Consider the following 12,800-nt stretch of genomic DNA (forward strand, 5'->3'; position numbering starts at 1 on the left):
GCCATCAGCACAGAAAAAGCAGCAGACACTCTAGAGCTGCAGACGGTCCTTGTATTTAAGCAGCTGGAACGCAGTATTGGCAGCAAAGAGCTTTTGACTCGAGCTGATTCCTGTTAATTGGTCAGCTGATGTCTGAATCTGCCCCAGAGAGCAAAGGTTCAGCACCAGATTTTGCTTGAATGGCTTCAGTGCTATGGTAGAGACTGGTACTAAGTATTTTGGAGAGGATGCTGAGGAAGATAGAAGCTGATTGGCTCCTGTTCAAGACTTTTAATTAATTTCAGTGAGAATGGGATTGGTCTTCAACAGACTGTTGATTTAAGTTTGAATATGTCCTTAGACCAGGAATGGCTGAACTTCCTAACTCTTCAAACTAAAATCTGTGACTCTCAGCCAAGTCCAGGTCATAAAACTTCTGAGATATGTAAGTCCCAGAGTCTACGATATGCACGCTGAACCCATCTTAAATCATAATTTGTTGTTAAATGACTGATTACTAAATCACCAGCAAGAACAGCAGAAAATGAAAGAAGAACTGTATTTATTTAGCTTCCTTGCTCTTCATGAACCACATTTAAACTGCCCAGGAATCTCATGCACTTTATCCCTGGCCACCCCAATTTAGATTAGGGATTACACCCTGGCCACCCCTGACTTAGATTAAGGTTTACAAGGCTGCCAAAAGGATCTGGAAACGCAGCTCTTGATGGTAATGGTAGCTTTGAAAACCTAATGTGGAGTTTGGTGGATACACACATTTTGTGTGTAAAATAAATCATTCTGGATTTTGTAGATGTCACTGAAGAGACTGGCCCCCAGAGTGCCAGATGCTTTGGCTGTAATGAATGTGATTAGGCTGTGTGCACAGCCAATACTTTGCATCTTCTTCAAGGGCTGGCCTGATACTGTGGAATGAAGTCCCCTGAGAACTGTCACAGAGCTCACCACCTTCTACTCCAAGTGCAAGGCATTATTCTTTGACCTTGCTTTCTCTAAAATAATTATATAGCAACATATTTATAAAAAGAAAAGCAACAAGCCCCACTAAAAACATGACACTCTACTGCAGATGTTTATCCTGCTGGGGAGAGGACGAGCAAATAGACACGTGACTGATTTTAGTCACATTATTCTTGACTGCCAGAAGGATCTCGGAGACTGTGTTGTGGGTGTGGCATAAGAACCTATGTAAAATAGAAAGTGAAGCCTGTGCTGTGGAAATGACAGGAAATGGGCCCACGTGTGTCTTTCTTTTACTAAGCTGTGGAGACTTCTTTGCATCAATTTTGGTTTCAAGCCCTGAATCTTGGGTATAAAGGCTCCTACACACTACTGTGGTAGTGGGATTTAAATGGGTTCAAATGACTGTCAGGCCACTGATACCAACATGGTTTGTGCACAAACGGCCTTTCTGGTTATTCAGAGCTCTGAGTCCAGTCTCAAGAAGAAGCTGCTAAAGAGGAAAGGAAAGACGGACAGTCCATGGCTGAAACCCACCCGGAAAAGGAGGAGGAGGAATAAAAAGAAACAAGCCAGTGCTTTAGGTAATCAATTTAATTTTTCTGATATCTATCCAGAACCAATAATGATAGTCAGTTTAATCGTTGTCTCTGTTCCCATTGTCTTGAACACTTGTGAAGGGAAGGGAACATGTTGAGGTAGCAGCTGTCTTTCATGAAAAGCCATTGCAAGTTAAAGGCTGTTCTTTTATCTGTGAACTGGCCATGGTAATGTGCACTAGCATTGCCATCTATTACTTGCCACTGAAGAGGGTCCATTTAGGACCAGGTTATGCTGGTTTTTTAGCCAGGTTCAGAAAGTTTGTTCCTACTGCGTTTTACGTATTGTTCCATTTTCAGTGTAGACAGAACATTAACTTTACCATCAGCTACCCACAAAGCTTGGAACTGTTTTGGGATTTTTGGAACCTTTTGGGGGCCAAATTGGACCGTGGTGAAACTGGGTTTCTTGACATGGCTGCTTTTGTGGATAGACTTTTAAAGTAAGCCTTCTGAGCCTCAGAACCCTGATGGTTGTCTGTGAAACACTTGAGATAACTTCTTCCTTTTCAAAGGAACCATCATATTTTTCCATAGGCAATATGGCAGACCTGGGACTAGCCTGTAGTATTGTTCTTTCTCCATCACAGAGAAACAATTGCATGGGCTTTAGGTAGAAGAAGATGGGGTCAGGTTGGCTGTTGCTCCTTCTTTGAAAGCCTCCCACCAGCATTCATAGAACTGTTCTTTTAAATGCCTTCCCAGTCCACAAGAAGAGGAACCTAGTCATATTGTTGAGAAGAGGGGGCTCCCCTCTAATAAAAAAGAAGTGCCAAAACCCACCTACCATGAACTCCTACTACTTGTGGGGTGAAAGGCAAGGAGACTTGGCTTGCTTTCAGAAGGAAAATGGGGATGCTTTGTTGTTTCTGACTGAATGCTAATCTGGCGATGTGGGACTTGTGGGTTGTCCATGCCTGTTCTTGAGTGACCCTCGTCATTTAGAAACATTGCAGTTTTGGAGTAGTGTCCTCTTGATACTTCCACAGAGAGGGCAGAATTCAGGGTATCTTCATGGCTTGACCTAAACTTTGCAACATACTAAAGAGCATAGCCTATCTGTCCTGCAGAGTGGAGATTTTGAGGGGAGGGTGGAAATGATCAGATTTCTCCCCTGCAGGAGGACTAGTAATGACAGTAAAAGATGGTGACAGTGTCCCATAGTGGAGCCTCTCAGTTAGCCAAGTTATTAAAAGTTCACACTTCTTTGCCAATCAATCAGATTTTCCCAATGGGTTTAGGTCTTCTTTCTGCAAACAGACTGAATTTATCAGCCCATTTGTAACTGTCCCAACACTAGTGAATGCATCAGTCCATGGGTTGATTGCTGGTGCGTTAGCTCCTGGTATTTCTGGTGTTTGGATGACTGAAGCTTTACTTATGGGCAGAGATTGCTTGAAGGGCAGAGAGCTAATATTTCATTTCAGACCCAGATCGCTTTTCAGGCCAGCAAATACAGAGACTGCTGTAAAAAAAAAACAACAAATGTGTTTGCTAGGTATTTGGGCAAACAAAAGCCCGTTGACACTAATCTTAGTGGGAGGAGCACGCAAAGGAGGAGTATAAAGATGGATAAATCTGTAGAGTCAGAATGAACTAAAAGATTCGCAGACATTCCCTCCATCTCTTCAGAAGCAGTCTTGCTCATTTAAAGGCAGGACCTAGCTTCTGACACTTCCCCACCCCCCATTAACTTGAATGTCGTCTGTCCCATTCCCTTCCACAGTGCTTTTATTGCATGTTATTGGTTAGTGTGCACTGCCTGGCTGGAGTGTACCTAGGGCCTTTCACAGCAGGTTGGAGACGGAGAACGTGGAGTAAGACAGGGCAAGCTAAGTTTCCATCCCTTTCTCATGCCATTTATGCTCCTGCTGCTGATGCAGTACAGCAGCAGACAGATGTGCGTTTGAAAGGCAGGACTTATTTGTGTCTCATATTCTTTTTCGTTACCTAAGTGGAAAATCTGGCTGCTCATACAGAGCAGGAAATAGGAGATAAGAGATCAATTGCACCCTACGTGCCCAGATGTTACATTTTCATTATTCTTTGTGCATCTGTATTTATAGACTCTCTCCTAGGAGCCTGCATACTGCCTGCTTGTGATAAATGTGGCCTTTACATACACACAATTTTTTTGCTATGTAAATATATGTATATTTTAATTTAGGTGCTGAAGCGTATAAACCACCTTTGGGAGGCAGAGAGGGAGCTGGGCAGGAGAATAGTATGGAATACATGGAAGTGTCTCTTGATTCTTTGGATCTCCGAGTAAAGGGAATTCTATCTTCACAATCGGAAGGTGAGTGTCAGCTTTCTAAATATGGCCATGTACCATTTTGGTTCTTTGTTTCCTTGGTCTTATCCTCTGTATTAAGATGATGCCCCCTGGTGGCTACTAATAAGAGAATTTGAAGCTATGTTTCAACTCCTAATGTAGCAGATCACACAGAGCACAGGGGTACAGGTGATGGTACTGTTGTCCTCAGGGAACTAATAGGGTGCACTTTGGGGTTCATGGGAGGGAACCCCATTTAAATTTGGCTCCTGTATTTTGGTGAATGTTAAACTTGCAATGCACCTGGCTTAGGATGCAATTTTCTATTCAGTGTTTTTTGGCTAGGTTTTTTTTTTCCTTCCTAGCTCTTCCTGGCAGTCTACCCAATTGTACAGCTTTTTTTTTCTCCTTTAGCTAGCTCTTATTTAACCAAAAACAAACAAGAAGGAAAAAAACATGGGATTTTACTGTTGTAGACCCAACACTGTAGTATGACACTGTTGCATGATGCAGTGCTTTGGTTTGTTTCTGTAAGTACTTCCTCAGAAGCATAGGTTCTTTTTTCACAGAATGGCAGAGTCCCTCAGGAGTCAGGGCCACTGGTGTGCAGGAGGTGCATATAAGAGGATGCAAGTACAGGGCCATCTCCCTGTTGGTTCCAGAGAGACTTTCTTTAATGAGAAGGCTGCTGTTCCCAGTGCTGAATTTGTCTTGGGTCCAGTGCTTCATTGTGAACTTGACTCTCCCCCACACTGTGCTTTCACTTTCAAAGTTTGTCTTCATTTTTTGATAATGATGCCATATAAAATTGGTAGGAGTATCCACCACTAAGGTACAGGCAATTTTTTTCTTGTCCCCCGCTTTTCTCCACATGCTGGTGATGTGCCATAGAAACAACAGCTTGGAAAGAGAGAAAAAAAAGCGGTTTTTTTTGGTTTTTTTTTTTTTTTTGCTTTTTTTTCCACTTTGTGCTCCTAGAAAGAACTCATTTTATTACAGCCTTTGTAGATTTACTCATAAGCTTTCAAGGGCCTTCATCCCACTTATATAATTTGAACTATAACATCCCATCTTTGGGTCACTCTTACAGCTGGTTGATTATAGCAAATATAAACTTTATCTTTGAATTGTGGTGTTGCTTGAAACTGAAAGCCCATCGTTTACAAGGTGAAAATGTGGGGTTTTTTTAACTCATTGTGCATTATCCACAGAGAAGAACATTAACTTCACATTGACAGCCATAGGGGAATCTCTACCAGAAACTGATTGATCTATATTGATGTTTTAAATTGTGCAGACAATGGCCAGAACCAAATTACTTCCCTTTTGAAGCCTTTAACGATAGTAGCACAGTTGCACCTCATTGAGACCTAAACCCTTACTAGTCTTGGCTTTGAGGAGCAAGCTAGGTTTGAATGCTCCAAGTGTGAATATATAGGAGCTTTAGAAAATGTATATGAGTTTCTGTAACTCAAAAACTTGTAAGGAAAGCTGTTCAGATTGAATGAAAAACATTTTTGCTTTCTTAGTAAAATCAAATTATGCCAAGGAATATTTTTTCAACCATGTAATAATTTTCATTGCAAACCTCTTTTTGAAGAGATGTTTTCTTCACCCATGCTTCAGACTTTGGACTGCAGTTGTTATCCTCCAAATTCTGGGATATTTAGGGTAGCATGTGGTGGTCAGGACTCCTGAGTTTATTCTCAGCCTCTGATGCAACCACGTTGTATAACCCTGGGCAATACAGCCATGCGGGATAAGATTAGATATTTTTTTTCGGTTTGAATGAAAGATTTTTCAGTGGCAATAAATGTAGACCAGTGCTGGGCTCCTTTGAAAAATCTCACCCTAAATTCTTTGGTTTCCCCTGTCTGTCGGACAGGGATAAGACCAGTGACATACCTTTATTTCAAGGTATAATAAGTGCTGGTAAAGCATTTGAAAACCTTGCATGCAAAGTGCCAGGGAAGGACAGAGCTATCATTAACAGTTTGTGTCCTTTCCATCCATATAGGCATTCCCAGAATGTAACTACAGAGCTGATCAATTTGTCTTTTGTGCTCTAGGTCTTTCTAATGGCCCTGAAGCAATGGAAGTAGATGGTCTTCAGGAAGTGCCTCTCTGTAGCTGTCGAATGGAAACACCCAAAAGCCGAGAGATTACCACACTAGCCAACAATCAATGCATGGCAACTGAGAGTGTGGACAATGAGGTAGGAGCCCTTCTTAAAGACCTTGCTCCTCTGGATGGGTACCCCTCTGTGTTTCCTTGGTTGACAACTCTTCCCTCTCTTTTTGGGGGAGAGAAGATTTATAACTGCGAACTGGCTTATAGCAGATTTTCGCTCTTGACTTTGACTGCACGAGTCTGGGAAGGTCTGTAGTGAACTTGTAAACACACCAGTTCTCAGTCCAGTGGCATTTCCCATAGGCAGGAACACAGACTGGTCCAGACAGGGGAGGGGCTGGAAGTGATGACCACAGAGAAAGCTGTCCAGCTCCTTAATACAAAGTTATTAGGCAGACAGATGGGTTGTCAGTTGTTTGAAAACCATCTGCCTTTCTTCTCTACTCCTTCTTTGTGCCTTAAGTTCTCCAGGCAGGTGGCTCAGCTGCAGGAGTATGCGTCCCCAGTGCACAGGGGTACAACTGGACTCTTTCTCCTTAGAGCATTTAAGTTCTTGGTGATGGAGGGATGAAGAGGGGACAGAGAGAGGGGAAAAAAAGAAAGAAAGAAAAAGTGCAAATGTAGTGAAGAGTTAAAAATGGAAGAGGGATAAACCAGAGGTAACAGAAAAAAAGAGAGAGAGAGAGGAAAATGGTGAAGTAGATTAGGGTAGCAGATGAAGAAAGTACAGTTCAGGAATTCTCTCTTAGGTCTCACAGAGGCTCCACCATGGGAAGTGTACTCCATCCATCCACTGCTTTGTGTGAGCAGCACGTCATCTCCATTTTCTCAGCTGAGAGCTCCAGTTTTCCCTATCCATGCCATATTTAAGGAGGAGATGAACTACTACACATCAGGCCACTTCAGCCCTAGGGGGTGGCACTTATTCGGAGAGTGAATGGAAGGAGCCTGGCAGGTGGTTTTATGCACTTCTTATAGGCTGTGCTGCTGAGTTGGCTTGTTAAAACAAATATGTTTTGAGCCATGTGGAATAAAATATTATGGCATGTGTCAAATTGGGAGAATCCAAGCAAAGGGAACATTGGAGCTAGTTTCCCTTGATTACCTGAGCATCAATACAGTCCTTTCCACAGCCAGTTCTTGAGAGATTCTTTTTTGAAACTGCTTGCTGCTTATCAGTTTTTTTTCTTATACAAGTCCCCACTACATTAAGTTTCTGCTACAAAGCTTCTAGTATCGCTGAATCCCTGTGCTGCCTCCAGGTTCATTTGACAGAAAATTGCTGCACTTAGGACTTTCAGTCCACTACAGCTGGGCTAGCTGGGTTCTAATGGCTGCCAGTAGCCTGGAAGTAAGTGGCAGATTGATTCCCTCCTGGGGCTTGGAAGGTACCACTTCAGGCAAGAAAACAACTCTGTTCAGTCTCTTTTATGCCAGAGGGCACTCATATTTCTTTCAAGCTTCAGTTGGGCTGCAATCACTGTTGTATAGGTTTGTAGTCTTCTAGTTCAGGGATGCTCAACCTATGGTCCATGGCTAAATCTGGCCCACAGCCATGACATCCAGTCTGCAGAAATCCCTACAGGTTGGAACAAATTGGCAGCTGGGGAGTGGGAGAAGCTCCATGCAGTTGGATCCACTGCCCAGGCCACTGCGGCATAGCAGGATCAGGGCTGGGCCTACTGTTTGCCTGTCCAGATCAGGCCACAGTGCTCCCCACCCCCTCTGTCCAGCCCCCCACCCTTCCTGTGCATTTGACTCAGGGCCAAGCTGCTCCCCTGTGGTGTGTCTGAATTGGGATTGGTCCTGCCTCCAGTCAGTGCATCTGGATCAAAGACAAGCCACTCCCCCCCACTCTCACTGTTGGGGATCAGGACGGCTGCTCTATTCCCCCACGTGCCTGTGGATGGATTAGGGTTGAGCTGCACATCTTCCTCCCATCTCCCACCCACCCACCCAATCCTGTGGTTGGATGGAGCCCCCTCGCCAGCCCCATGTGTATGAGCCCACCAGCCAGATGCAGCCTGCAGCTGGACCTGGCACTGCAGCCCATGGGGTGAAGAGGTTGGGCGCTACTGCTCTAGTTCTTTGGGGTCTGGAAAGGACTGAGAGAAGGAAGCAAAGAGAGTGGAAAAAAGAATAATTAATGGCCTTTCACAGACTATCTCCACTTCAGTGGCTTGCATCTGGGTGTGCCCCACAGAAAAGAAATTCCTGAAACAGAACAAGTTCTCATTAAGGGAGAACTTTCTTAGAGCCTTGATGAGCAAAGGCCTGGAATCCCATTGTTCAGGGTCCCTACATGGTGAGATGAGTATGCTAACAAAATCCCTTTCTGCTAACAAAATCTTTTTCTGTTGAATAGTTTTGTAGGAGCACTCTTTCCCCAGAAAAATTAGAAGGGAAAAATGATGACTGACTTTATGTTAAGATTTCATTTTAAAAAGGGTTAATAAGTAGTTAGGAGATATTAGAAACATGTTGCAGATGTGACTAGCAAGTATTATGGATGGCTATCATATCGCTGGATGGTGTTACAAGTAACCTGTTACGTTATTTATTTATTAGCAGTATAGATACCATTAATTTATTAGCTCTTTAAAAGTGGACTGTAAATGAAACCTTAATATTAAGTGTAATCAAAATAACCCAGGAACTCCTTAATATAGACAGGCCAACCACTTACATGCGTGATCAAATCTGTTACATTTATAAGTGTAATTTTTACTTAACGGCCGGTCCTGCAGTGGGATCTGACCATGGTAATCTAGTCTGTTTCTAGCCTACACATCTTCACCAGAAATACACTCTGCAGTCAGAATTTGGGTGACATTCTAGTTTGTGACTTTTTGGGTCATATGTGGCCCAAAGAAACTACAGCCAGTTCCTTCTTCCATAGCTATATTGACTGTGAAGGACAAATAGAATTAAAAACAACGCAGCCAAAATTTTTATTACAAAAGAAAGTACATCTTATCTGGGATGCACACAGAGAGCAAATCTGTTCAGTGAAAGGGTGCCATTTTTATTAGTGGCTCTTACAGCCAGAGCAGCAGTATAGGCTGTCAGATACGTCATCTTCAGATGTTTTGGATTTTATAGGGAGTATTTTTTTTCAGTTTTTTTAGGTGGGTGTGGAGGGAGGATTTAATTAGGGCCTGGGAGTTTTGGAAACCAGAACAATGTTACAAGGTTGAGAATGCAAAGGGAGAAACACTTGCTCATCCAGCAAAGCAAGCAGTGTGGGTGGTGAAAGGTGAATCTGAATTATAGATAATTATGACAATTGGTCAACAGTTGGAGGTGGTGGGAAGGAACCTAAGAATTTATTGAACCCTAACCAGTAGGTTAACTGCTGCTAGAAAGTCATATTTTCTTTAAAGAACCCAGCACCTAGTCTCTGTCCAGTGTACTAAATGCTTGTAAGAATCCAGCCGTGCGTTTGCATGGTTTGTCAAGGTCCACTGCTGGAACAAGTGCAAACCGTAACAAAAGTGGCAATCCAGTGCAATTATTTTCCCTTCATCTTGCTACGATTTATTTACTTTCAAATGGTAATAAGCAGTAGCACACAAGGTCTTGTCTCAGTCAGTGGCACCCTCTGTTCCTGGCAAAATAAGAGTGTGTGCATTGACGCAAACCCAGGGGACTGCCCAGGCGGCTGTTGCTGGATGCTTGCATGTTTCCAGTTATAAAATGGCCTGACGAGGAATGAATTACTCTGGTACGCATGTATGTTAGTAAACAATGCGTCTCTTCCTGGGAGAGCAGCTTTCTTGGCTTCCTACTGCACAGCTAATGCTATCTGGCATGCATCTGAATTGCTGTTAAAAGGCCAGGTCTCATCAAGGCAATGTGCAAAATCTTCCTCAGCACAAGCAAGAGGGGGTGTTTTGGTCTCTAGTAATTGCATTTCCTTTCATTCCTCCCATGCCAGCTGGGCCGATGCACAAACAGCGTGGTGAAATATGAGCTGATGCGTCCGTCCAACAAAGTCCAGCTCTTGGTGCTGTGTGAGGACCACAGAGGGAGAATGGTGAAACACCAGTGCTGCCCTGGCTGTGGATATTTCTGCACTGCAGTAAGTTCCTTGTATTAATCTGGGGATCGGGTCTCTGTTGTAGTAACCAAATAGACTGCAAGTGGCTTGATAGCGTGGTTAATCCTATCCAGCTGACTTTCAGGGTCTTGCTACACGTTTAAATTCATGTTGGATAGAAACCAGCTATAGAGTTGTTACACATTTTCAAGCACTAACTTTGGAGCTGGTTGGCTCTTTTTATAGCTGGAAAATCATTTTTATCCTGTGCTAATTACTCTGCAGATGTGGCTGGTCTAAATTTATTGTGTGATAAGTACTTTGCACTTATGGCTGGTTGTGTGGTTGCCCTACATTTATTGCGTGATTTGCCAGTTAACTGTGCGATAAGCATTTGCACTTACAGCCAGTCATGTGCCTGGTCTACGTTTATTGTGCAGTTCACCAGTGAATTGTGCAATATGTGTAATGTGTAGCAAGGGTCTCAGTGATCCAGTTCATCTCTTTCCTCCCTCTCACTGTTGGACAGTGCTGCTTGTAAACAGCTATAAGCTGTTTGCCGCAATAATTCTTAACCAGGGTGCTGCGAGATCTTTTTAAGAGTGTCATGCAATATTAGCACTGTTAGGTGTATGAACATGTATAGATGACTTGCAAGATAAACACAAAGATTTCAAATAGGAATCCATAGTGTCAAAAACATTCTGACCTGTTGTGGTCTTTCTGAATTCTCAGCAATAAAAGAATTGCTCTGTTATCTTTCCATAGTCAAAAAAAAATTAGGGAAAGCTACAAGATGGCATTTTCTGAGTCAAAAAGGTTGATAACTACCCCATTTACAGAGACAAAAAGGGAGCATATCCTTGGCCTTCACAGATGACAATGAATGTTGTTGACTGATCCTTGACAGCTTGCCCAGAATAGAGGCTTGGTCTTGAAATTTCCAGAGGAATGTTGGTTTTCCCCTGTTCTCACACACCGATCCCCTGCAGGGGCCCTTCACAATTTACTTTACTGAGTCAGTGAGTACTTGTGAATTCTTGAACCCTATCCGTAGTGTTTTCTTTAGACTGATTTATAGAGTAAACTTGTAAGTGATGTGGTTGCAGCAAGACACTGGGAGGTTGCCACTGAGGCTTTATGTGGCCTTGGCCCAGTCACTTAAGTTGTCTGTACTCTAATTTGCCTATTTATAAAGTTGTCATAACAGCATTTACCTGCATCACAGGGTGACTTGGAGGCTTAATTGACTAATGTTTGCAATGTCCTTTAAGATCACTTGGTGAAAGATGCTATACTAAGTCCAAAGCATTCTTATAATTGCAGTAAGTGGAACTATCATGAGTTTCATGCTGAGTTAAAGATCATTTAAAAGATAAAAATTCTTCGAACGCTTAAAGGCAAACTTCAAAGGCAAAACATAGATAATTATGATTCTTGGAAGGAAGATGCGTTCAGCTGAAAAGTAAGTTTTAACTACTCTGCCCTTTGATGTTCTTCTCACGGAGTGGCACATCCTGGTTCATAGATGCAACCCATAGGTGCTTCATACTGTGCCATCACCAATAAGCATAGGCATCCAAAGGGCTTCAGGTAATACTGATGTTATAGAACAATGAATTCTGGGATTGCTCCAGTTAATCAGGAAACACTGGAAAATTTTTTAGGCCAGGGCTGTCAAACCCATCTGACTCACTGGTTGCTGGGCCAGTCTGCAGGTCAGACCATGACTGACTGCTTGGGCAGCACCTGTGGCACTGGTTCCAGGCCATGTACCACATGCAGCACATGCTGGCTCCAGGGCTTCCTGTGTACGTCAGGGCTGGTACAGGGTTATGCACTGCATGCGGTGCCTTTCCATACCGGCCTTTCATGCTGGTTTTGGCAAAGCCTGATCTGGACTGGCCTCAAAGCCAACACTTAGCTGGTTCAGGGCACTACATGTAGCATGTCCATGCTGGGCCCCTGTGCTGTGTGGAAGGTGTGCGGCACCAGGTTGAGTCTTCATATGGCATGGAGCACTTGAGGCTGGGGCTGGCACGTGGGGTTGGTCCAGCAACCCATGGGCTGGATCCGATGTCATCATGGGCCAGATATGGCCAATGGGCTCTGTTTGACACCCCTGTTTTAGAGGGAGCAAAAAGTTTAAGAAAGGTAACTTGCTTCCACGCTGAATGAGTCTGGCAGCTAGGTTAGTGGAGTGGTACATTGTACAGATCTAGGGGCTTGTCTAAATACAAAAGCTGAACTCATTTTAACTAAATTGTATTAGAATCTAGTGAAGTTTTATCAGTGTAACCAGCTTGCATGAAGACCCTTAAGTCTGCCCGAAACAAGCCAACAGCATACCAGGTTGTATTAATAGAAGTGTCACTTGCAAATCAAGGGAAGTAATTCTGCTCTCTTCAGCACTGTTGAGGCTCCCCATCTGAAGTACTGTGTCCAGTTTTGGGCCCCATACTTTCTGAAACTTGTGGATAGATTGGGGAGTCCAACAGAGAGCGACAAAACATTATTAGAGGCCTGGGAAACATGATTTACAAGGAAAGGCTGAAAGGACTAGGGTTATTTAGCCGGGGAAGAGAAGACCGAGAGGAGATTTGATAACAGTTATCAAATACCTGAAGGGTGATTGTAAAGATGATGGAGATTAGACCTTTCTCAGTGACCTCAAGGTACAGCAAAAGAAATTTAGGTTGAAGATTAAGAGGATCTTTCTGAGTACGGTAGTGGTTAAGCACTGGAAGGTCTCAAATCTCCAGCCTTGGAAATTTTCAAGTTTAAGATGAAGCACAGT

General features: G+C 43.2%; 1 protein-coding gene across 8 annotated transcripts in view; it reads left to right on the plus strand.

Annotated features, from left to right (window-relative positions):
- The window catches only part of EHMT1 (euchromatic histone lysine methyltransferase 1), a 153,252-nt gene that overhangs the window by 101,198 nt on the left and 39,254 nt on the right, over positions 1–12,800 (plus strand). For all 8 annotated transcript variants that reach the window (XM_006273851.4, XM_006273854.4, XM_006273855.4 and 5 more), the window contains 4 exons: positions 1,424–1,544; positions 3,727–3,858; positions 5,904–6,049; positions 9,902–10,045. In XM_006273851.4, coding sequence (XP_006273913.2) covers positions 1,424–1,544; positions 3,727–3,858; positions 5,904–6,049; positions 9,902–10,045 — 543 coding nt within the window. The remainder of the gene's footprint in view (positions 1–1,423; positions 1,545–3,726; positions 3,859–5,903; positions 6,050–9,901; positions 10,046–12,800) is intronic.

The sequence above is a fragment of the Alligator mississippiensis genome, chromosome 12 (genome assembly GCF_030867095.1).
Source record: "Alligator mississippiensis isolate rAllMis1 chromosome 12, rAllMis1, whole genome shotgun sequence".
In the NCBI taxonomy this organism is placed as follows: Eukaryota; Metazoa; Chordata; order Crocodylia; family Alligatoridae; genus Alligator; species Alligator mississippiensis.